This window comes from Thalassophryne amazonica, chromosome 10, assembly GCF_902500255.1.
Source record: "Thalassophryne amazonica chromosome 10, fThaAma1.1, whole genome shotgun sequence".
Classification (NCBI taxonomy): Eukaryota; Metazoa; Chordata; class Actinopteri; order Batrachoidiformes; family Batrachoididae; genus Thalassophryne; species Thalassophryne amazonica.
Window position 1 is genome coordinate 23975884 of NC_047112.1, and position 25570 is coordinate 24001453.

Genomic DNA, 25570 nt, shown 5'->3' on the forward strand with positions numbered 1-25570 from the left:
GGGCTTGAAGGGTTAAATCCCCGCTCAGGATTGTGACTGGGAGTCGTGTGGCAATTTGTGTGTGTCTCACTTGAATGTTTTGACCCCCCTCGTTTTGGCCGTTTGGGGCAGTTTCTCTGTGTGTGCTCAGTTGAGCTGCAGAGAAAACACTCTCCACGGATCAGCCTCCCCATTTTGGCCCTGTGCGTTTCCCTAACAACGTCAGCAGGGGGAGCTATTGCCCCACAAAGCGCTGCGGCTGTGGAGCGTGGGGAGGGCGGCCCCTTTTCGAACCCGGAAGGGAGAGGGGCGGCGCGTATCCGGTCACGTCCTTCGCCTCGCTCCCGACGGCGTTCCTCCAACCGATTGTCTAACCGTATAACGAGATCGATAAGCCCATCTAAATCCCACGGTTCCTCCTTAGCTACCAGCTGCTCCTTCAGAACCAACGACAGTCCGTTTATGAAGGCGGCGCGGAGCGCAACGTTATTCCAGCCGGACCTCGCAGCCGCGATGCGGAAGTTGACTGCATAAGCGGCTGCGCTCTCGCATCCCTGTCTCATTGACAGCAGCACGGTTGAAGCGGTCTCTCCTCTGTTAGGGTGATCAAACACTGTTCTGAACTCCCCCACAAACCCAGTGTATGCTGATAACAACCGTGAGTTCTGTTCCCAGAGCGCCGTAGCCCAGGCGCGTGCTTTACCCCGAAGCAGAGCAATCACATAAGCTATTTTACTAGCATCTGACGCGTACATGACGGGACGTTGTGCGAAGACGAGCGAACACTGCATAAGAAAATCCGCGCACGTCTCCACACAACCTCCGTACGGCTCAGGAGGGCTTATGTATGCTTCAGGGGATGGTGGGAGGGGTTGTTGAACCACCACTGGAACGTTTATATCCTGCACAGGGTCGGCAGGAGGACGAGCTGCAGCAGCGCCCTGAGCGCTCGCCGCCATCTGTGCGGAGAGAGCCTCCACCCTGCGGTTCAGGAGGATGTTTTGCTCAGTCATTTGATCCAACCGAGCCGTAAAGGCGGTGAGAATGTGCTGCAGCTCACCAATCATGTCTCCTGCAGACGCCTGCGCTCCCTCCTCTCCCATTGGTCGTTCAACAGCCGGGTGACGCCCCTCGGAGTCCATGACGCTGGCCGAGATATCCTGTTGGGAAAGTGTAGGAACACAGACCCACAACAGGGGGCGCAAATGAACGGACAATGGAGGAAGTCAAATAACAACACTTTACTGTTGTGAATAAGCACAACAAACACAACAGATTACAACAATAGACAAAGAAGTCAATTCACAAAATGTGTCACGTGGGCAGGCTCGAAGATAAGAGACGTCTGTCCAAAGCAGAACCGGAACCACACGATTTCCTCCGCCACCGAACCCCGGGAATACTGGAGCCGCCAAGTCCCGAACTCCCAGGTGGCCACTGCCTCCGCGTGTCGGATCTGGTACTGCTGGCGAGGAACAAAAACAGTTAAATGTGGGTGCGTTTGCACCCAGCAACCCGTATGGCGGGAAAACCACCTCCACCTCTCGTCGGAAGAATGTCTGCTATTTAACGCACAAAAGTAACAAAGTGTTAATGTCAAAAAGACAACACAGTCGGCTGAGTACTGTACCTCCTAGGTAGAGCGATATCTCGGCAAAGAGGTGGAGATGTCGTCTTGCTTATATACCACTGCTGATCAGATGATTGGTGACAGCTGTCGTAGGCGATAAGTGACAGCTGTCACCCCGGCTGCTCCTGTGAGGCAGCAGCGCCCTCTGGTGCCTGGAGCCCGCACTCCAGACAAGGCGCCCTCTGGTGGTGGTGGGCCAGCAGTACCTCCTCTTCAGCGGCCCACACAACAGTTTTTAACCTAACCAGACCCCTCCTACCGAGAGGCCGACTGCTATAGGCTAGTGACTAAACAATAGCTCTAATTAGCACCTATTGTGCACTCTCCTAATGATGGGATGGAAGCCTCCCCTGATGGCCCCCTTGACGACTCTCCTGATGATGTGAATGACTCATTACCATGAACTCATTACCATCACTAGCCTATAGCAGTCGGCCTCTCGGTAGGAGGGGTCTGGTTAGGTTAAAAACTCCAGCTTTTGTTGGCTTCTGGTTTATTCTTCTCTACAAGAGTCAAGACAGAAGTCAGACTACCAGAGCAAGAATTTTAGCTGAGGAAGCTTCTGTGATTTGAAGCGAAACGTCCTCATGTCAAGCAATCCAGTCCAGTCGAAGATTCAAGCTTCTCTACTATGGAAACCACCTGGACAACTGAGAGCCTACACAGAAACATTCCAGGGGGAGGTTTACATGTTCCAGTAAGACAAGAATGTGACTGTATTTTGCCTGGATCAGCTCTGGGGGCTTCACTGACTTTATGTTATGGAGATGCAGGAAAGAGGTACCTGCAACTGGTCTTTTCAGACTAAGACATCTAACATGGAGATACTGGACTTAGGTGCTCCTTGTGTACCAGAATACAAGTTGGTGTCTCCATCATGGAGAAAAGAAATTTAGGCACCTTTTCTGTTAAGCCCCTTTCACACCGGGCCAACGCAGAGTTGCGTAATGCAGCATACCGACTACCGCTTATGCAGCCCTAGGTGTCAATACTCTGAGGGATGCAAAGGGGTCCGTGAAATGGATGCAAAAAATTAAACATGTTTAATTTAAACATGTTTAAATTAAACATGTTTAATTTTTTTCGAGGACTTTCAGCGTAAAGCTCAGTTGGTCTGCTCTGTGTAAGTCTGATCCTGTCAGGTTCCCAGAAGCTAAGCAGTGCTGAATTTGGTTAGTACTTGGATGGGAAACCTCTTTGGAACACCAGCAGCTGTGTGTGTTTCTCCAGGAAAAACTGGAGTTGCATCAGGCAGGGCATCTCACATAAAACTTGTGCCAAATACCAATGCGAATCTGGCTGTATCCGCTGTGGTGACACTGAACAAAAACAGGAGCAGCCGAATGAACAACAACAACTTTCAGTGCAGAGCACTGGACGCAGTGCGCTACGCAAGCCTACGCAACGCTGCGCTACTGAACAGTTGTACGCTACTCTATGCCAATCAGGCAAAAAAAAATCCTTTTTTTTTTTTTTAATGAGTACATACGTGCATTGCTAGTTTTTATTCATCCTGCTGGACTCTGCTGAATTTTTTTGGCAGTGAAGCTTCAAAACCACAGAAGAAGAAGAAGAAGAAGTGAGCCAAGCTTCCCCCCTGCGCACAACATACACAGCCATTCCTGCGTACTAGATACGCAACTCTACGCAGGCCCTGTGTGAAACTGGCTTTAGGAATATTTATAGGGTGGAATTAACTACACAAATTCAACATGTTTCTATAATCAACTTGAGCTGTCTAAAATTGTGATTTTGATACTTTTAGCACCCAGATACTCAATTTCTGCTTTTTTTTTTTTGGTCTTAGAATTAGTTAATTGGATTCTTTTCAAAAACTATGTATGTAACAGCTCTCTTGCATTACTGTACGATTGATGGTACTCAGACATGTTCTTGAATGCACCATTTTTTCCTGCTGGTCACTAGTTGCCCTTTTGGGACAAAGAATAAACTAAACTTGATCTTGAACTCGAAGCCCTGGTCTGTGGTATGCACTGATCATGTATTTAGTTTGTGACAGACGTAATTTACTTCGACAGGCCGGAATTCGCCTGTCCCGCCAAACACCCCAACAGTCAACATTCAGCAGCAGAATGCCATGGGAGGATGGGACTGGAACAGACCTGCTACCACAAGCACAGGTACACGCATGCAGTACTCTCATTTTATACCCAAATAAGAGAACTGGCGCTCTTACTTGATCTTCACCTCGGTACTGCTCACCATCTTAGCAAAGTCTATTTTTGCTTTAACTATTCAGGAAATACAGCTCAGATCATGTTAGATTTTTAGCTGCTGAGAGACTCAACCTCTGATGTAGCATTACATCATGCTGAGACTACTATAACATTGTTTTGTCCAGTGTAATTCAAAAAGAAATTTGGAAACTCCAAGCTGGGTAACTGGAGGTTTTTTTTTCAGACATCTGATTGCCTCAATTTTTAAAAGGTTGTTTACTAAAATGCATTGTCTTTTGTTGCCTTATCTAGGTGGGAGCTTCAGCGTGGGTAGTCGGTCAGCCACCACCAGCCCCACTGGCTCGGTTCATAGCACCCCCACCCACCAAATTAAGCCAAATACCCTGGACCCGTTTGCCGATATTGGCAACCTGGGAAGTGGCCTTGGAGGTCAGTCCTTCGACATTCTAAAACAAACTATAATTTCTCTTTACATGACCTTCATGGTTCTGTGCACTGCCTTTGTCCTTTTCTCTAGGAGGTTCTGGTTTCTCCAGCAAGCCCACCACCCCTACTGGAACCACATCTTCTTTTCCGCCCATGGGCTCCCCATCTCGCCCTCCTTCATCCCCCCAGCACACTGGCGGGTGGCAGCCCAATGCAGGCACTGGCTTCTCCTCTTGGCAGCCCGGTGGTGGGAGCGGTGGTGGTGGATGGCAACCACAGGGGCAAGGCTCCACCCCTCAGCCAAAGCCCAGCCCCAGCCACTCCTCCTTGCCCCACACGTCACCCCAGAACAGACCCAACTACAATGTCAACTTCTCTGCAATAGGAGGGGGGTCACCCAGTGCTGGGAGCAAAGTGCAGGCTGGCATGGGTAAGCCGGAGATGTCGAATTCCATTTCATATGTTTCATTGGGAGCTTGAGAGATTAATCACAAAATTACATGAAAAAATGGCTCATAAACAGTACATCCATAAATACAGTACATCTGGAAAGTATTCACAACACTTCACTTTTTCCACATTTTGTTATATTACAGTTATTCCAAAATTGATGAAATTAATTTTATCCCTCAAAATTCTACTCACAAACCCCATGATGACATTGTAAAAAAGTTTTGTTTTTTTTGGGAGATTTTTGAAAATTTATTAACATTTTCTTTTTAAATAAAATAAAACATTGGGGGAGAAGGGCCTAAGTTAGGGAGGTGACCAAGAACCTGATGGCCACTCTGTCAGAGCTTCAGCATTCCTCTGTGGAGAGAGGAGAACCTTCCACAAGGACAACCATCTCTACAGCAATCCACCAATCAGGCTTGTATGGTAGAGTGGGCAGACAGAAGCCACTCCTTAGCAAAAGGCACATGGCAGCCCAGCTGGAGTTTGCCTAAAGACACCCGAAGGATTCTCAGACCATGAGAAACAAAATTCTCTGGTCTGATGAAACAAACATTGAACTCTTTGGCGTGGATGCCAAGCATGATGTTTGAAGGAGAGACTAGTCAGGATGGGGGGAAGATGAATGCAGCAATGTACAGAGACATCCTGGATGAAAACCTGCTCCAGAGTGCTCTTGACCTCAGACTGAGGCAAGATATCAAAGGAGTGGACTCCGGACAACTCTGTGAATGTCTTTGAGTGGCCCAGCCAGGCCCAGACCTGAATCCAATTGAACATTTCTGAAGAGATCTGAAAATGGCTGTGCACCAACGCTCCCCATCCAGTCTGATAGAACTTGAGAGGTGCTGCAAAGAGGAATGAGTAAAACTGACCAAAGATAGTTGCCCAAGCTTGTGTTATTATATTCAAGAAGACTTGAGGCTGTAACTGCTGCCAAAGGTGCATCAACAAAGTATTGAGCAAAGGGTGTGAATACTTAGTATGAACATGTGACTTCTTAGTTTTTTTTATTTTTAATAAATTTGCAAAAATTTCAATAAAACATTTTTCATTTTGTCGTTATGGGGTGTTGTGAGTAGAATATTGAGGGAAAAATGAATTTACTTCATTTTGGAATAAGGCTGTAACGTAACAAAATGTGGAAAAAGTGAGGTGCTGTGAATACTTCCCGGATGCAATGTATGGTAAAATGAACCCTGACTTTACCTTTTACCTCCTTTAGAGTTATTGATTTAGTGTGCATATTGAGCCTTTAGTGAGAATCAGCCACTCATTCTGTTGGGTCAGAGGAGCTGAAAAAATTTATAATTTTCCTTTTTTGTTCACATCTCTGTCTGCCAGGTTCTAAACCCAAAGCATCGGAGGCAAACTTTGATGACCTCCTGTGTGGTCAGGGCTTTGCAGGGACCAAAGAGAAGAAAGGGCCCCGGACTATAGCAGAGATGAGGAAGGAAGAGATGGCCAAAGAAATGGACCCAGAGAAAATAAAGGTGTGGCTTCTATATCTGTTGGACTGCTGAGTGAAAAATGATCAGATCAGTGGTTTCTTCTTTGTTCCCTTCAAACTCCCAAAGCCCCATCTCTCTTACATAAGTAAAAATGTTGCTTTTATGTTTCATTGCTCTTGCTTGCCTCTACTGGTGGTTGACTCTCACTGCGGTATTGTATCACTTCCTGTTCCGGAGCACAGCGGTGTTTTGCTGTATCTGTTAGCTGTTTAATCTGCGCAGTTAGATTGATCTAGTTATCTAGATAACGATTTGTTTCCCAGTGTAATCTTCACGTGCCTTAACTAAAGCACTCCTTCTGCTGACTCACCTCTAAATTATTTAGACATTATTCACTTTGCGTGTTTTTAGGAATCCGCTAGCTTAGCGCAGCTACTAGCTCTTAGCCGATTTAGCATGGCGGCTTCTCCTGTCTCTCCCACACTTTTCTGCTCTGGGTGTGAAATGTTTAGTTATTCCTCGGCCTCCTTTAGCAGTAACGGTACTTGTAATAAGTGTAGCTTATTCATAGCTTTGGAGGCCAGGCTGGGCGAATTGGAGACTCGGCTCCGCACCGTGGAAAATTCTACAGCTAGCCAGGCCCCTGTAGTCGGTGCGGACCAAGGTAGCTTAGCCGCCGTTAGTTCCCCTCTGGCAGATCCCGAGCAGCCGGGAAAGCAGGCCGACTGGGTGACTGTGAGGAGGAAGCGTAGTTCTAAACAGAAGCCCCGTGTACACCACCAACCCGTTCACATTTCTAACCGTTTTTCCCCACTCAACGACACACCCGCCGAGGATCAAACTCTGGTTATTGGCGACTCTGTTTTGAGAAATGTGAAGTTAGCGACACCAGCAACCATAGTCAGTTGTCTTCCGGGGGCCAGAGCAGGCGACATTGAAGGAAATTTGAAACTGCTGGCTAAGGCTAAGCGTAAATTTGGTAAGATTGTAATTCACGTCGGCAGTAATGACACCCGGTTACGCCAATCGGAGGTCACTAAAATTAACATTGAATCGGTGTGTAACTTTGCAAAAACAATGTCGGACTCTGTAGTTTTCTCTGGGCCCCTCCCCAATCGGACCGGGAGTGACATGTTTAGCCGCATGTTCTCCTTGAATTGCTGGCTGTCTGAGTGGTGTCCAAAAAATGAGGTGGGCTTCATAGATAATTGGCAAAGCTTCTGGGGAAAACCTGGTCTTGTTAGGAGAGACGGCATCCATCCCACTTTGGATGGAGCAGCTCTCATTTCTAGAAATCTGGCCAATTTTCTTAAATCCTCCAAACCGTGACTATCCAGGGTTGGGACCAGGAAGCAGAGTTGTAGTCTTACACACCTCTCTGCAGCTTCTCTCCCCCTGCCATCCCCTCATTACCCCATCTCCGTAGAGACGGTGTCTGCTCCCAGACCACCAATAACCAGCAAAAATCTATTTAAGCATAAAAATTCAAAAAGAAAAAATAATATAGCACCTTCAACTGCACCACAGACTAAAACAGTTAAATGTGGTCTATTAAACATTAGGTCTCTCTCTTCTAAGTCCCTGTTGGTAAATGATATAATAATTGATCAACATATTGATTTATTCTGCCTTACAGAAACCTGGTTACAGCAGGATGAATATGTTAGTTTAAATGAGTCAACACCCCCGAGTCACACTAACTGTCAGAATGCTCGTAGCACGGGCCGAGGCGGAGGATTAGCAGCAATCTTCCATTCCAGCTTATTAATTAATCAAAAACCCAAACAGAGCTTTAATTCATTTGAAAGCTTGACTCTTAGTCTTGTCCATCCAAATTGGAAGTCCCAAAACCCAGTTTTATTTGTTATTATCTATCGTCCACCTGGTCGTTACTGTGAGTTTCTCTGTGAATTTTCAGACCTTTTGTCTGACTTAGTGCTTAGCTCAGATAAGATAATTATAGTGGGCGATTTTAACATCCACACAGATGCTGAGAATGACAGCCTCAACACTGCATTTAATCTATTATTAGACTCTATTGGCTTTGCTCAAAATGTAAATGAGTCCACCCACCACTTTAATCATATCTTAGATCTTGTTCTGACTTATGGTATGGAAATAGAAGACTTAACAGTATTCCCTGAAAACTCCCTTCTGTCTGATCATTTCTTAATAACATTTACATTTACTCTGATGGACTACCCAGCAGTGGGGAATAAGTTTCATTACACTAGAAGTCTTTCAGAAAGCTCTGTAACTAGGTTTAAGGATATGATTCCTTCTTTATGTTCTCTAATGCCATATACCAACACAGTGCAGAGTAGCTACCTAAACTCTGTAAGTGAGATAGAGTATCTCGTCAATAGTTTTACATCCTCATTGAAGACAACTTTGGATGCTGTAGCTCCTCTGAAAAAGAGAGCTTTAAATCAGAAGTGCCTGACTCCGTGGTATAACTCACAAACTCGTAGCTTAAAGCAGATAACCCGTAAGTTGGAGAGGAAATGGCGTCTCACTAATTTAGAAGATCTTCACTTAGCCTGGAAAAAGAGTCTGTTGCTCTATAAAAAAAAGCCCTCCGTAAAGCTAGGACATCTTTCTACTCATCACTAATTGAAGAAAATAAGAACAACCCCAGGTTTCTTTTCAGCACTGTAGCCAGGCTGACAAAGAGTCAGAGCTCTATTGAGCTGAGTATTCCATTAACTTTAACTAGTAATGACTTCATGACTTTCTTTGCTAACAAAATTTGAACTATTAGAGAAAAAATTACTCATAACCATCCCAAAGACGTATCGTTATCTTTGGCTGCTTTCAGTGATGCCGGTATTTGGTTAGACTCTTTCTCTCCGATTGTCTTGTCTGAGTTATTTTCATTAGTTACTTCATCCAAACCATCAACATGTTTATTAGACCCCATTCCTACCAGGCTGCTCAAGGAAGCCCTACCATTATTTAATGCTTCGATCTTAAATATGATCAATCTATCTTTGTTAGTTGGCTATGTACCACTGGCTTTTAAGGTGGCAGTAATTAAACCATTACTTAAAAAGCCATCACTTGACCCAGCTATTTTAGCTAATTATAGGCCAATCTCCAACCTTCCTTTTCTCTCAAAAATTCTTGAAAGGGTAGTTGTAAAACAGCTAACTGATCATCTGCAGAGGAATGATCTATTTGAAGAGTTTCAGTCAGGTTTTAGAATTCATCATAGTACAGAAACAGCATTAGTGAAGCTTACAAATGATCTTCTTATGGCCTCGGACAGTGGACTCATCTCTGTGCTTGTTCTGTTAGACCTCAGTGCTGCTTTTGATACTGTTGACCATAAAATTTTATTACAGAGATTAGAGCATGCCATAGGTATTAAAGGCACTGCGCTGCGGTGGTTTGAATCATATTTGTCTAATAGATTACAATTTGTTCATGTAAATGGGGAATCTTCTTCACAGACTAAAGTTAATTATGGAGTTCCACAAGGTTCTGTGCTAGGACCAATTTTATTCACTTTATACATGCTTCCCTTAGGCAGTATTATTAGACGGTATTGCTTAAATTTTCATTGTTACGCAGATGATACCCAGCTTTATCTATCCATGAAGCCAGAGGACACACACCAATTAGCTAAACTGCAGGATTGTCTTACAGACATAAAGACCTCTAATTTCCTGCTTTTAAACTCAGATAAAACTGAAGTTATTGTACTTGGCCCCACAAATCTTAGAAACATGGTGTCTAACCAGATCCTTACTCTGGATGGCATTACCCTGACCTCTAGTAATACTGTGAGAAATCTCGGAGTCATTTTTGATCAGGATATGTCATTCAAAGCGCATATTAAACAAATATGTAGGACTGCTTTTTTGCATTTACGCAATATCTCTAAAATTAGAAAGGTCTTGTCTCAGAGTGATGCTGAAAAACTAATTCATGCATTTATTTCCTCTAGGCTGGACTATTGTAATTCATTATTATCAGGTTGTCCTAAAAGTTCCCTAAAAAGCCTTCAGTTAATTCAAAATGCTGCAGCTAGAGTACTAACGGGGACTAGAAGGAGAGAGCATATCTCACCCATATTGGCCTCTCTTCATTGGCTTCCTGTTAACTCTAGAATAGAATTTAAAATTCTTCTTCTTACTTATAAGGTTTTGAATAATCAGGTCCCATCTTATCTTAGGGACCTCGTAGTACCATATCACCCCAATAGAGCGCTTCGCTCTCAGACTGCAGGCTTACTTGTAGTTCCTAGGGTTTGTAAGAGTAGAATGGGAGGCAGAGCCTTCAGCTTTCAGGCTCCTCTCCTGTGGAACCAGCTCCCAATTCAGATCAGGGAGACAGACACCCTCTCTACTTTTAAGATTAGGCTTAAAACTTTCCTTTTTGCTAAAGCTCATAGTTAGGGCTGGATCAGGTGACCCTGAACCATCCCTTAGTTATGCTGCTATAGACGTAGACTGCTGGGGGGTTCCCATGATGCACTGTTTCTTTCTCTTTTTGCTCTGTATGCACCACTCTGCATTTAATCATTAGTGATCGATCTCTGCTCCCCTCCACAGCATGTCTTTTTCCTGGTTCTCTCCCTCAGCCCCAACCAGTCACAGCAGAAGACTGCCCCTCCCTGAGCCTGGTTCTGCTGGAGGTTTCTTCCTGTTAAAAGGGAGTTTTTCCTTCCCACTGTAGCCAAGTGCTTGCTCACAGGGGGTCGTTTTGACCGTTGGGGTTTTACATAATTATTGTATGGCCTTGCCTTTCAATATAAAGCGCCTTGGGGCAACTGTTTGTTGTGATTTGGCGCTATATAAAAAAAAAAATTGATTGATTGATTGATGTCAAGCAAAATTTTCAGTGAATTCAGTGGGCCTTTTTTTTCTTTTTTCATTTTTTTCAATAATAATAAAATAATTAATTGTGCACATGATTCTGAATTACAAGATATTTCTAAATCTACATATAATGAAGTATTTGAAAAAAATCAACATCAGTCAAAATATGACATCATTAATTTACAAAATTTTACCAGGTTTGACATTAGTGAGAAGTCAATTACACTGTATAATAATTCATATTTGTATTTGGTTGAATCAAGTATTTTTTGAGACTACAAAATATGGGCAGACTAAAATGATGTGATAGTTCATATCTGCATGTTTACAGTCATACCACAGCCATTATAATACACTCTAATTGTGAAAATGGTTTCAAATAATTGACGAATCCTGGCTCATGGCTCCTATATCTGGCTGTCCTGTGTCCTAGATTCTGGACTGGATTGAGGGTAAGGAGCGTAACATCCGTGCCCTGCTGTCTACCATGCACACTGTACTTTGGGAGGGAGAGACTCGCTGGAAGCCCGTGGGCATGGCTGACCTGGTTACTCCAGAACAGGTCAAGAAGGTCTATCGCAAAGCTGTTCTGGTTGTCCACCCAGATAAGGTGAGATAAATGTTGGAGGATGAGGATCAGTCAAGTTTGATTTGACCCTGTGAGAATTGTTATCTGTACAAATACATTGACTGAACATGTGATTCTTTGATGCTTTGAACACATTCTGTTTTGTGATGGTATCACAAAATGATTACATGATGGTATCATCAAATTTGTGGTGATGGGGTGGGTGACGCGGGGGGCGTTGGGTAGGGTCCCTTTATTGAGAGTAGCGTTAACTGAGAAGATTTTGGGGCCAATTGTGCTGCCCTACAGAATGAACCTTTTATGTTTTCAACATTTTTTTAATGAGTTAACTACATACAGCAGCATATCCAGGTACAGGTGCTATCAAATTCAATATTAAAATAATTAAGCTATCAAATTTACATTAATTTATAATGATTTTTTAATGTAATTTAGAGCCTGATTTACACTTCTGCAGCTCTGTAACTCCGTGTTATGCAATGACGTGTGTGACAGTTTTAAAGTTCTCTGTCTCTGGATTATGCTTTATTCTGGAGTAATTTGACCCTTAGCAAGCTTTTCTTTCTACAATCATCACCTCCAAATCAAAGATAAGCTGTACAATTTCTAGTTTTTACCAACTCCATGCTGTAAATGTGCAGACTTTTCTGATCCATTTGTAATCAGCGTGCGCACTGCAAAAACTATTAAAATATGAGAGGAGACGAAAGAGTGAAAGCATTAAAGTGTGAAATCACAGCCTTTTGCTGTGTCTGATTTAACAGGTGCACGTCAGGCTGCGGGTCCAAGTCTGAGCACAGTTTGAAAAAATAAACAGTTGGGCTTTTAATCACGGAAATGACTCCGGTCCCACATGCAAGGGGGTTTAATGGAAATACATTGCGATCAGACAGGACATTTTATCCGATGTGAGCGAACAATCCGTCTTACAAAATCCGTTATATACGGTGTTTATTACATGGAAAAAATACAAAAACGTGGGGACTTTTTTGTCCAGTGACTGTGAATATCTGGTTTATACGATAATGGTTTAGGTGAGTTTTAGTGAACATGAGACTGAACAAGAAATTTACCTCTCAAAACTTTGACTTTATTTTCCCAACTTTTTCTTCTGTTCGGATATGAAGGGAATCTTTGCATCTTGAAGCCCTTGTTGTGTCTATTTATGCATCCAAATGCACAGCAATGCAGCATTTTCAGCGAAGAAATAAATAAAATAGCTGGATTTACGTGCAAATAAATTAACAGCGAATGCTATTTTGGCCCCAAGATGGCACCGAGAGTCACATGACCTTTTTTTTCAGCTCGTCATGTCGTTACTCTCTGAATTAAGGGACTCTGGCATTGGGGTTATGATTAGGATTATATTTCGGGTTAGGGCTAAAAAAATGGTCACTGAAACTTTGCTGTGTCACAAAGATGTGACGCATTTAATGACGGTATAACCAAAAAACAAAACAAACAAACAAAAAAAGTGAAGCGTTAAGTTGGAAGTTAAATTGGAAGTTTAGTTCAACCTACTGTATGGGAAACACACAAAGTATTGTAGCGATTTCATCCACTCACAAATCCTCTGTTTTACATTCGTCTAAGGACTATTGGAGAAGCCAACTGATATATCCTGGGTTAGATACTAGAGTATCAGTGGCTCTTTTTTTTTTTTTTTTTTTTTTAAGAAATGTGTTTATTGCCATTTTCATTTTATACACAAGGTCATACTAGGAGACAATAAACAGAGATAATAAAATAAGTAACAAGATAAACAAAGCAACCAACAAGCAAACAAAAAAACGGTGGCCCGCACAGAATGTGACATTTTTCAGTTCAAAATACAAATGCTCATTTAACGACTGATGAAATTTCCAGTCCCATGTATGTTATGAAAAGTTCCCAAGTTTTATGGAAGATATCATCCTTGTGGTGTAGTCGGCAGGTGAGATAGTCCAAGGAAACATAACTGAAAACAGTTTTATGCCATTGTGTCTTACTGGGAATCTGGTCTGAAATCCAATTAATAAGCAAACACTTTCTGGCACAAAAAGTAAGCTTTCGGTACAGTTTCTTATGAAATTTGTCAGTAATAATAGGGTCATTTAACCCAAGCAGAAAAACCAAGGGGTTGCAGTTCAGATTGGTTGAAAATATTTTGTTCAGTTCCTGTCCGATCATCTGCCAGAAATGTTGTACCTTTGAGCATGACCAAAAACAATGAGTAAGAGTGCCAGTCTCAACTTTACACTTTAAACATAACGGGGAAGAATCAGGTTTGAATTTGTGACGAAGATACGGAGAAATATGGGCTCTATGGAGAATCATGAGTTGAGTCGCTCTAACTCTATTACAAACACATAAAGTTTTTGCATTGCTTCAAGTATCCTTCCACTCATCCTCAGAAATGACACAGTTAAGTTCCTTTTCCCACACTTCCCTCAAATGTGAGGTGTGAACTGTAGAGTACCTTTTAGGAATATTATAAAATATTCTAATGGAGCCAGGTGACTCGTTTGAAAAAATTTGCCTTTCAGTGGCTCTTTCTACATGCACATGCGTTGTACAAATTTTTTCACACATGATATGAGCAAAGACGCTAATACAATACAAGCAACAATAATTACCACTTCAATGATTCGATAAATCATTGATCTCAATATAGGGTTCAACCAATCAAACAGAGAGCTTGCTTGTTGGTGAACAGAACCGCCAACATCATGAAGATGAGTAACTATATCACTAATGGTCGCATTATAGTCGGGCACAAAGGTGCAACATTCAGAGCCAATAATAGCACACGTTCCTCCCTGAGCTGCTAAAAGAAAATCCAAGGCAGCTCTGTTCTGTAAAGCTAGGAGTCTAACCGAGGCCAGTTCACTCGAGATGAGCAAGAGAGCCTTACTGGTTTCATTAGCGATAACCTCTATAGCATGAGACAGATCCGCAATTTGATCTAATGAAGACATAATGCCATAAAATGGAAGCAGTGTTCCCAACACGTTCCTGAAAGGTGACTGGTGATGTGTCGCAAAGATGTCCGAAGTCCCGCGTCGTAACCGCTGTTGGCGAGTTTTTCCCGGCAGAGTGTGAGTGACTCTCATAGCTGGGATGACGTAAGCTATGCCACAGCGTCCATTGTAGTCTACTGGGAGATAGGGGTATGCCAGGTTTCCACACACCCAGTACATTCCAACAGGGGAGGAGATGGAGCAGGAGGCACTGTGGTGAGCCAGAGCGCTGAGATGACCCTGACCCGCTGCTTCCAAACACCGCTTGGGCTCAGAAATCGAAGATGGAAATTCAATGTGGGTTTGTTTCGGGTCCCATTTAAAAGTCTGAAGGCAGTCAGAATGTCCGACAGGTGTGCCGCCTTCATTCTCAAGGCACCAGGTTAGCGGTTTGGGGATGACCAGTATGGGAACAGGTTTGGGGGTTGTGTAACATCTGCCGCAGTTCCCCTTAGGTATTCCCCCTGAACAGCCAAGAGGTCTCATTTTGGTGATTACTGGACAGTCAGGATGAGAATAAGACTTTGAAAAGGGAATATGAAGCAGTTGGCACGTGACGCAGTCAGAGGGCGGCAGCGCCATCAATGGTAAACCTTCTCCAGCTGCGTACGGTGTCAAGCCGCACACATAACAGCTGGAATTAGGATGAATGCGATTGGCCACCTTTTGCGCCACAGTCAGGAAAATATTGATATCGTCGATTCGTACTTGTGGGACTGTTGTAAGGTGTGTAGCTCCCAACATGACTCCAACCATCATCAACAGAGGTAGAACTTGGTGCCCCATTGTAACAGAATTCCCTGAATCAAGTATGATATGATTTGGACGTTGTCTATGAGAATTTAGAGGTCCATTGGTGAAGTCACAAGACTGGAAGCCACTCTGCACCTATGAAAAGATGCGCACAGCAGCAGATTACACATTAATTATGTTCTGCCTGCACTGAGCTAAACTTTCCTGTTGAAATCATTGTCTTGATAGCAACTCATCAACCAGTCTCTGTTCAGTTTAACACCACTGGCGGCTCCAGAGGTATTTTTCTTGGTGGCGGAATGATAATTGAGTTGTGGGGTGACAGAATTGGTAGAAACTATACAAATCTTCATTTAAAGTAAATTTCAATTGTCTACATGTAGATAATCAACATAGTCTCATGGCACATTTCATATGATATACTAAAATTTGTATGATGTCATAATATTTTGTGCATATTTCTATAAGTGTCCATGCTCATGCACAATGTGCCTTTTGAATTTAGCATTCAGAAACACATAAGGTAACGGTTAGAACAATAATAATAATAAAAAAGTAATAATAAAGTAAAAGATAACTTACCACATTTTTATTGGCTCAGCCATCTTGTCAGTCAGTTCAACATAGCTTCCTGGTGGAGGAAAACATTGGATATGTACAAATTTTCCTGAACAATATGCATGAACATGTACACATTTTTGTACATTACTTCATCGTATGTTTTACTTAAAATTTTTTATGAGAATAGGCCGAGATAATAAATGCATACAGCAAACAACTGATAGAACTAACAATATTAAAAAACATCACCATTCTGACAAAGCAAAAATGCTAATTTAGAAAAATTTGGTAAAATGGAAATGCAGAACAACAGGAAGTCTGCACAGTCAACAATGAACACAGCGAGGCTAGTAGCTACTCTTGTCTGGGTGGTGCTAATATTAAGAACATATTAGATTTATACAGAAATAAGCTGTTTTGGAGCATTGTCTGCCATTTTGGTATATTTTGTCGAAGCGAGCAGCCAGCTGACATCACACGGCCTTTCTTTACTCCGATTGGCACTTGTCATGTCCTTCCCAGCATCTGTGCAAAGCTTGGTGGAAGCCCCCAAGTAATCTATGATATTGCTACCAAATGCAGATGATGGTGTCTGTTTGCTTGAATTTCTACCCTTCAGGGGTCAAAATTCTAAATTGTTTCCAGTGTGAAGTTTGATCATATTGGCAATAGGATGTCATAAATCCCTTATTTAAATACTAATGAATAAAATTATAGCCATGCCAAAGAAAATTATTTTGATTACTTAATTCTCAAAAAAAGGATGTACAGATTTAAATCATGTAAATCCAACAGACTGTTTTATTTTTCAGTGTATATGAATGGCATGAATTTGGTGGTGAGAAAGTGAGCTTGAATAAATTGATTTAAATGGCAAATACCAATTTTCTGGTAGGGATGGGGTACTGAAATGTTGAGGAGGTTACAACCCCGTCAAGCCTCACTCCAGAGCCGCCTGTGTTTACCACTTGTCATTTACTCCAAGCCAGATCTTTTGTTTTCCCCAAATTTTCATGAAAATCTTTTGATTCTGCAGCATTCAATATGTAGACGGAGAAAACATTGTTTAATTTTCTGAGGTAATAGAATCTATACAGCAGTGCTGCTTTATATTGGACCTGTGGAGCCTTAGTATTACATATTTTTCATATCTCCCTGTTCTGGCCATGTTCAGGTGTTGGGAGGTCGAGATTACCAAGTCACCAGCAGCAGGATTAAGAACCAGCACAGGAACCAATGTCTTCTAAAGTCTTCTAAAGGATATCATAAAGGAAGCTCAGAATTTCTACTTTCCTACAAGTGATGAAGTACATACCTGTAGTTTTAGCGGTCAGGTTGGTGTGTCTTTGTTGCTGTCAGACCTGCACATTGGTTTTAGATTACAGCCGTGGAAAAAGAGAACTGCTGAAGAGAGAATCACCACCACCTTCCAAGACAAGACTCAAAGAATTATCTTCTGTCCACCAGCCCCCTTTTATCGGAATGAGTACACAGTCACAAGAAAGTGATCAATACCCACCAATTCAATCAATATTGCAGCTGTTTGTTGTGGCCCACAGTGATCCAACAGTGCTTCAAAGAAGCTGCAAAAATGGCAGCTTCGTCCATATTTCTTATTTTTTTGGATTAACGTAATTTTGCAGAGAAGTGGGCATGAAGGTGTTTACAGCAAAGTTGGCATATGTTGGCAGCAGTTTTTAATAATATGTGATAATACTTGTATGTGCAGGCTCTGAATTGCTTTACTGATGATATCTGGCCCTAAGGCCACCAGTTTGAGATGTTCCGTCTGGTTTAAAAGAGATATGTGCCATCAGTCACAGTGTGTGTTTGCACATGCTGAGTTGGAGTGCAAAGATAGTCAGATATGTTCCACCTCTGATAGTGGAGGCAAAAGTGGACACATGCTTCAGACGGATTTATTGAGGCCATGAAAACACAACTGGACTAGAAAAGCCAGAATGGATTTTCATCTCTTTGCTGGCTGTTTGTCAGTTTAACCAGGATACAAAAAGAGATGATTTTTGCTTCTTGCCTAAAATCTGTTTATAGGTAGAAAAGGCCTTGGGAGGGGAGATGCACTGAACTCAGATTTTCACTACAGATTTTCACTTAACGCTGTCAACATGGCACAAAAAATGACAGCAGACCATGCAGCTGGAATTATGCCTACCTGGAGTCATATATACGGTGGCCAAGAGAGGCCACAATGATTCTAATTTAAGATAATAGCAAATGCAGAAACAAAATTAATAAAACAACTGCATCGGTTGTAGGACACATAGAAATCTAAACTGCAGCACATGCAACAATTTAATTTGATAACTAACATGTCTGCTGCATTTATGCACCCAACAATGCACCCAAAATCAGCGGTGCTGCAAATATTAGCAACGGAAGTATTAGCAACACAAAAAGAAGGTGGCTGGAGAACTTTTAACAACGGTCTGTTCAGTGCATCGCAGTGCTCTGTTATCTTTGTCTCTTCCTAGTTGACAAAGCTCAAAAAATGTATTTACTTTTTTATTTCTCTTATGCTAAAGCTAGCTATATTTGCCTACATTCTGAAATCAACTCCTCTCACATATTTAGGATGACTTTTGTGAATGTTGGTATAAGCACTTATACCAAAGCAGCATTTGCCAGCGGTGGATATTGTGCTCTCAGAGCACTCTTGTTCTATTTGTGTTTTCTGCATTTGTGTTTTCTTGGAAGTGTTGTGGTCTTTCTTGGCCTCCGTACTATTTGAAACAAACACATTAATGAGTCGTATCGGAAGCAAATGTTTTCTTGGATTCATCAGCTGCATACCATGTTGCAGTCTGACTTTCTTACAGTTTTTGTGTTTGTGTTGCAGGCGACAGGAGAGCCCTATGAACAATATGCCAAAATGATTTTCATGGAACTAAATGACGCCTGGTCGGAATTTGAAAGTCAAGGACAAAAAGCCCTGTATTGAAAGAGGAGAGAGCAAGGAGAGGATCTACTGCTGATTCTGTCATCTGCCCCTGAGAACATGTCGCCACTTTTGGGTTTCATCCTGCAACCTCACTTGAGTATCATCTGACCGTACGTTTGTTGTCTCCGCACAGGCGAGCGTGTAGAACTCCAGCGGTCGGACTAACAGTGGACTTGAGTAGCTCTAATGTATCTCCTGTACTGGACGTATGTACGTGGTGAAACATCATCCTTCTTTGGTGTCTTTAGCCCCAAACCACCCGCCAATCAAAGGACAGCCACAGCAAAATGGACTGATGGAAAAGAGAGATCACAGGAGGTCATCTGGGAGCAAAAAGGATCACACAAACTGCTCTAAATTCAAGCACAGCAGGTTTTTATAACAATCAGGCTATTTGAAGTTTATTATGGCTAAATTTTCCTGCAGTGCACAAGCCCACGATGGAGCAAACTGATCCCCAAGCAGCTGTTTGGACACCTGGTCTGTGGCCTCAGCGGTTACTGAGGTATAGTGATTTGTGATTTCATCAGGGTCAGAGGTCAAAACAGAGCTTTGTTTATAGCTCAGTGTGATAAGGAGTTGGACTGCTAATATGTAGACTTGGATTTGATTCCTGTCACGTGTCCTAGGACACATGATACATTATGTCCGGTCAGTGTGTTGCTGGCTTAGAAACTTGTATATTGCAAACAATTTGACACTAAAAATTAATATGGAATGTCCATGAAAGCACACGTGCGCGGACAGAGAGAGAGAGAGAGAGAGAAAACACAGTGCACTTTATATTTATTATTTATTTATTATATACAGGGGCCACACAGTGTCATCACATCTACAGTTTAAGATTTGGAAAATTAAGAATAAGCTGTCCCAAATGTGCCGGCGAGAAGTAAACACTCATCAAACTTTGTTGAGAATTGAAAAGGAAAATAAAAATGAAAAGGTTTACACAATTAAAATATATGAATAGATAAATAATTGGCTTACTAAATGTCACAAAATAAAGGAGACATTTCTCTGGCTGATCACATTTAATGGAAGCAGCAGATCATCTAGTTTGGATTTAGCACAGATACACTTCCAGAAGTGATCCACATTGATGTTCCATCGCAACAGAAACCAAGCAGTTTGGTGAAAGCATAAACTGACTGCTGCTGTCAGTCAGTGTCTTGTAATTGCTTTTTTTTAAATGTATAACCACTCTAATGCATTTTGTTTTTATAAATATTTCAATCATCTCTTAATTTGAGTGAGAAAAGATGAAGATCAACAGGAGTCTGTGATTATCTTACAGCAAGAACAAGAGCAGCACGATTTGAACACAGACAGATACGAACCTCGTCCCACATCTGGAACAAACTACGCTTCTGGACAATCAGTCATCCAACACACACACACACACACACAAATGCTCAACAACTAACATCAAAAACTGATCAATAGGTTTTGAATTGCTGATCAATAACAGCAGACCTATTAACATTAAACATTAATTGATAATGAACCAGATTGTTTTCATAATAGCAACCAAATAGTTTCTTCAGGATTAATAAAAACAAACAGATCAACAAAGGTTACGATGAAAATCTCAACCTTCAAAATCTGAAATTATTCATCAAATCCTGATTCAATACTGTTGGTACGTCTGCTGTCGTTACCACAGTGTTATCAAAATAATCCGTTTCAGACATGCATCATGTTCCTGTTACATTACTTGATGTGGTTTCATGTTTCTGCCCATTTTTATTTTTAAATTTTTGGTTGTGGCTACAGGTACAAAACTCGTATTCCAAGTGGTCGTGGTGACAGACATTTGGGTGCACGCCCGGCAGTAATACTGAGCATGTGGCACTACCACACTCTGAGCAGCTACGACACAGCTGTTTCTAACATTCAGTAGTAAGAACACTGTATTGCAGTATTACCGCTAGTAACCCAGTAACGCCGTGCGTCGCAGAGATGTCACACAATTTCTACCAAAATCAAAATGGCAACACAAGTTCAACAAACATCCAAATTTTACATCGTTAAGAGATTTTTTTTCTTTAAGAAACATCTCATAAATTGGTAGTACTGCAGTACATCCTTAACTACAATACAGCACTACTGGGTGGTTATGGGTTTGGTGTAGTATTTGGGTTGGGATTAAAATGGGTGTCCTGATTTCAATGAGTGGTCACACATCGTGGACCCTTGTTTTCACCTCCAGGTTGTCCTTGTAGACCATCGATCATTATCAGCACTGGACTGTGGTTGCTTCGCTGCAGCATTTTTATCACTTCGTGTTCAGCCAGTTCTGTGTATTTATGTATTTATTTATTTTTAGTATGGGCAAAGCAGATGGTCACCCCAGAGTCTGGTCTGCTTGAGGTTTCTTCCTATCATCAAAACACACCTGAGGGAGTTTTTCCTTATATCAATCTCGCCAGCGTGCTCGCTCATGGGGCCGGTAAAGTTTAAATGTTGCTCATCTGTAGTGTCGTGAGGTGACTTTTGTTATGATTTGACGCTCTATAAATAACTTGAATTGAATTCCTAGGTTTTTTGTAGCTGCTTAGAGTGTTGGAATGCCACACTAGGGGTGTAAGTACATGTAATTTTAAACATTAAAACAAATTTAAAATGATATAAAAATACTAAAAAAAATAAAAATAAAAAAATGAAAACACTAAATTTCCATGTGGGCCTTTCGGTTCTGTACGCCTGTGTTGTTTCTGTGTGTGTAGCTAACTGTAAGTCCGCATTTTCCCTGACCAACTTTAGCAATGGACTGTTGTTTCAGCTCGCGTGCATAGCGTGGCCTCTACTGTTTGGAAACACTGATTAATTTAATTTATTTAATTCATATAGCGCCAAATCAGAACATAGCTGCCTCAAGGTGCTTCACACAAGTAAGGTCAAATGTTACCAACCCCTAGAGGGGGCACACAGGGGACAATGGTAAGGAAAAACTCCCTCTGATGATTCGAGGAAGAAACCTCAAGCAGACCAGACTCAAAGGGGTTCCTCAAAGGGGGCCCAAACACTACGGTTCCTCATTTATTAAATGAGGCACCAAAGCTATATGTCGGCATTGTTTATCTGTGGTTGGGTGTGAACAGTGTGAACGTCAGAAAAAGTTTGTGCTGTACAATCCGAGCCCCCTTGTGGCCTTTTGCTGACAATGCAGATTGGACCAAAGCTTCCACTCTGTTGTATTACTCTTTTCCACCATACCAAAAAAACAAAACTTGAACCTAAACCCACACATACTAAACTGAGGTTTTTGTGTACCGTTACACCCCTGCCACACACAGTAATACCGTTGAGTATCTGTAGCCACTTCCATTTTATTATTGATCTTACAATGTGAGTAATAACGTAATAGCTGATGTCTGACGGAGGAACGGAGACACCATATCATGTCTTAACGTATACAGGAGGACACATTGTTGACTTTGTTTGAAGCGTATACATGTTAGATTTGTTACAGATAAAAACTTAAATTTGTCTTTTGAACAACATGTGGCTGATGTGACTGTCTTTGAAGCCTTTTGTCAATACAAGTTCATAATTTGTCTAAATGTAAAACTGTATTTCATAACCTTGGTATCAAACATATGGCCCAATAATAAAGTGGGAAAAAGGGAATATAAAAAAAGTGATTTTGAGCAGGATTTGACCCACTAACATCATTATCATTTATTTCCAGACCTCTGTTTTATAATTCTGTCAAACAGTTTTATTGAGGTTTGATAATAGTTTCTACTTTGTTTTCACTCCTCCCGTTTTTGCTTCAGATTGTAATTCGTAAGGTGTCAGATAAGATTCAGTCTTTGCTTTGGATTTCCAGTTTGCTCTTGTGTGCCGATGACGTTGAGTGAAGGACTGATTGTTGGTTTTGTGGACGACACTGGATGCAAAATGTTGAAGAAACCTTCATCTAAAGGCCTTTACCTTTCACCCGTGACTGACCAACTGAAGACGTACCTGCAAAATAACTCGATAGCTCCCTCGCTGACTCATTCCTCTTGATGATGTTCACGTTACCTTCTAGATTGTAGTCGCTGGATGTGTGTGTTTGAAAAACCAGTATGTAAGGAATCGATTTGTATACTACTATAATTTATGTGTCTGCCTGTCTGCAGTTTAAAATATTACAAAATTGTGTAAAAATCTGTTCATGTGCTTCTTTTCAGTTTGATTTACCATTACAGGATGTACATAATGATCATGTGCAGCGCACAGAAATAAATAGTTAACAGAAACCACAAGCAGTACGGAGGGTTTTATGCAGTGGTGTCAAAAGTACACACATTTATTACTTAAGTAGAAGTATAGATACTGCAGTTTAAAAACACTCTGGTAAAAGTTGAAGTATCAACTTGACCTCTTTACTCAAGTAAAAGTGAAAAAGTATGTGCTCCAAAACCTGCTTAAAGTATAAAAGTATAAAGTAACCTTTAAAAAAAAAAAAAGGTAGATGCCACTATATGAATTGAAAGCTTAATTTAAAAACTGATTCGTTCTACATGTGGCCCAAGACCCAAAACCCAAAATTACCCCCCAACACCACCTGCACGAAAATGTTTCAATTCTACGTAGAAGCTCTGAAATGCAATCTGGGACTATTCCAGACAATAAATTGCAGTGAGTGCAGCATCCATTTAGTGAAGGAAAAACAAAAAAAACACAACTTTCCTTATTCAAATTCATTCCAGTAGTATTCTGCTCTTACAAGGATGCAGCAGTTTTCTAGTTTGGCAGATACACTCAACAAAAATATAAATGCAACACTTTTGGTTTTGCTCCCATTTTGTATGAGATGAACTCAAAGATCTAAACATTTTTCCACATACACAATATCACCATTTCCCTCAAATATTGTTCACAAACCAGTCTAAATCTGTGATAGTGAGCACATCTCTTTTGCTGAGATAATCCATCCCACCTCACAAGTGTGCCATATCAAGATGCTGATTAGACACCATGATTAGTGCACAGGTGTGCCTTAGACTGTACACAATAAAAGGCCACTCTGAAAGGCGCAGTTTTGTTTTATTGGGGGGGGATACCAGTCAGTATCTGGTGTGACCACCATTTGCCTCATGCAGTGCAACACATCTCCTTCGCATAGAGTTGATCAGGTTGTCAATTGTGGCCTGTGGAATGTTGGTCCACTCCTCTTCAATGGCTGTGCGAAGTTGCTGGATATTGGCAGGAAGTGGTACACGCTGACGTATAAGCCGGTCCAGAGCATCCCAAACATGCTCAATGGGTGACATGTCCGGTGAGTATGCCAGCCATGCAACAACTGGGACGTTTTTCAGCTTCCAAGAATTGTGTACAGATCCTTGCAACATGGGGCCATGCATTATCCTGCTGCAACATGAGGTGATGTTCTTGGATGTATGGCACAACAATGGGCCTCAGGATCCAAAATGATCAAGATTCAAAATGCCATCAATAAAATGCACCTGTGTTCTTCGTCCATAACAGGCGCCTGCCCATACCATAACCCCACCGCCACCATGGGCCACTCGATCCACAACATTGACATCAGAAAACCGCTCACCCACACCACGCCACACACGCTGTCTGCCATCTGCCCTGAACAGTGTGAACCGGGATTCATCCGTGAAGAGAACACCTCTCCAACGTGCCAAATGCCAGTGAATGTGAGCATTTGCCCACTCAAGTCGGTTACGACGACGAACTGGAGTCAGGTCGAGACCCCGATGAGGATGACGAGCATGCAGATGAGCTTCCCTGAGACGGTTTCTGACAGTTTGTGCAGAAATTCTTTGGTTATGCAAACCGATTGTTTCAGCAGCTGTCCGAGTGGCTGGTCTCAGACGATCTTGGAGGTGAACATGCTGGATGTGGAGGTCCTGGGCTGGTGTGGTTACACGTGGTCTGCAGTTGTGAGGCTGGTTGGATGTACTGCCAAATTCTCTGAAACGCCTTTGGAGACGGCTTATGGTAGAGAAATGAACATTCAATACACGAGCAACAGCTCTGGTTGACATTCCTGCTGTCAGCATGCCAACTGCACGCTCCCTCAAATCTTGCGACATCTATGGCATTGTGCTGTGTGATAAAACTGCACCTTTCAGAGTGGCCTTTTATTGTGGGCAGTCTAAGGCACACCTGTGCACTAATCATGGTGTCTAATCAGCATCTTGATATGGCACACCTGTGAGGTGGGATGGTTTATCTCAGCAAAGGAGAAGTGCTCAGTATCACAGATTTAGACTGGTTTGTGAACAATATTTGAGGGAAATGGTGATATTGTGTATGTGGAAAAGGTTTTAGATCTTTGAGTTCATCTCATACAAAATGGGAGCAAAACCAAAAGTGTTGCGTTTGTATTTTTGTTGAGTGTAGTTCTGGAGAAAATCACAACACACTGAAAATATGGTCTGACTGAAACAAACTGTCATTAAATAAGACAGCGATGAAGTGGAGGTGTAAGAGTCACTAGGTGTTCACAGGAAACATTTATTTATGTATGTATTTATTTATTTATGTATGTTCATTGTTAGTTGCTTTTATATTTTCTGTTTCTATTCAGGTTCTTTTTGCCTCTTTCTCTAAAATTGTATATAATAATCATTAGATTATTAATATATAAACAAAAATAAATTTAAGAAATATTACAATTTGAAAACAAATGCACCCGAACGTGATGACAGCTGCAATTGCTTAATGCTAAGTTTTAACATTGAAAATGCCATAGACATGCTAACGCGTTAGCGTCGCTCCCGTTT

The 25570-nt window shown here is 41.8% G+C and overlaps 1 protein-coding gene and 1 long non-coding RNA gene across 2 annotated transcripts in view; both read left to right on the top strand.

Moving 5' to 3' along the window:
* dnajc6 (DnaJ (Hsp40) homolog, subfamily C, member 6) overlaps positions 1–18888 on the top strand; it is a 99591-nt gene extending 80703 nt beyond the window's left edge. The window contains exons 13-18 of the mRNA XM_034179564.1: positions 3649–3750; positions 4099–4236; positions 4325–4663; positions 6031–6179; positions 11394–11570; positions 18720–18888. Of these exons, the coding sequence (XP_034035455.1) occupies positions 3649–3750; positions 4099–4236; positions 4325–4663; positions 6031–6179; positions 11394–11570; positions 18720–18821 (1007 nt within the window). The 3' untranslated portion in view covers positions 18822–18888. The remainder of the gene's footprint in view (positions 1–3648; positions 3751–4098; positions 4237–4324; positions 4664–6030; positions 6180–11393; positions 11571–18719) is intronic.
* Positions 18889–19398: 510 nt separating this feature from the next.
* LOC117518444 lies at positions 19399–20228 on the top strand. The gene is made up of 2 exons (XR_004562988.1): positions 19399–19441; positions 19478–20228. It is a non-coding gene; the product is annotated as an uncharacterized LOC117518444 (long non-coding RNA).
* The last annotated feature ends 5342 nt before the right edge of the window (positions 20229–25570 follow it).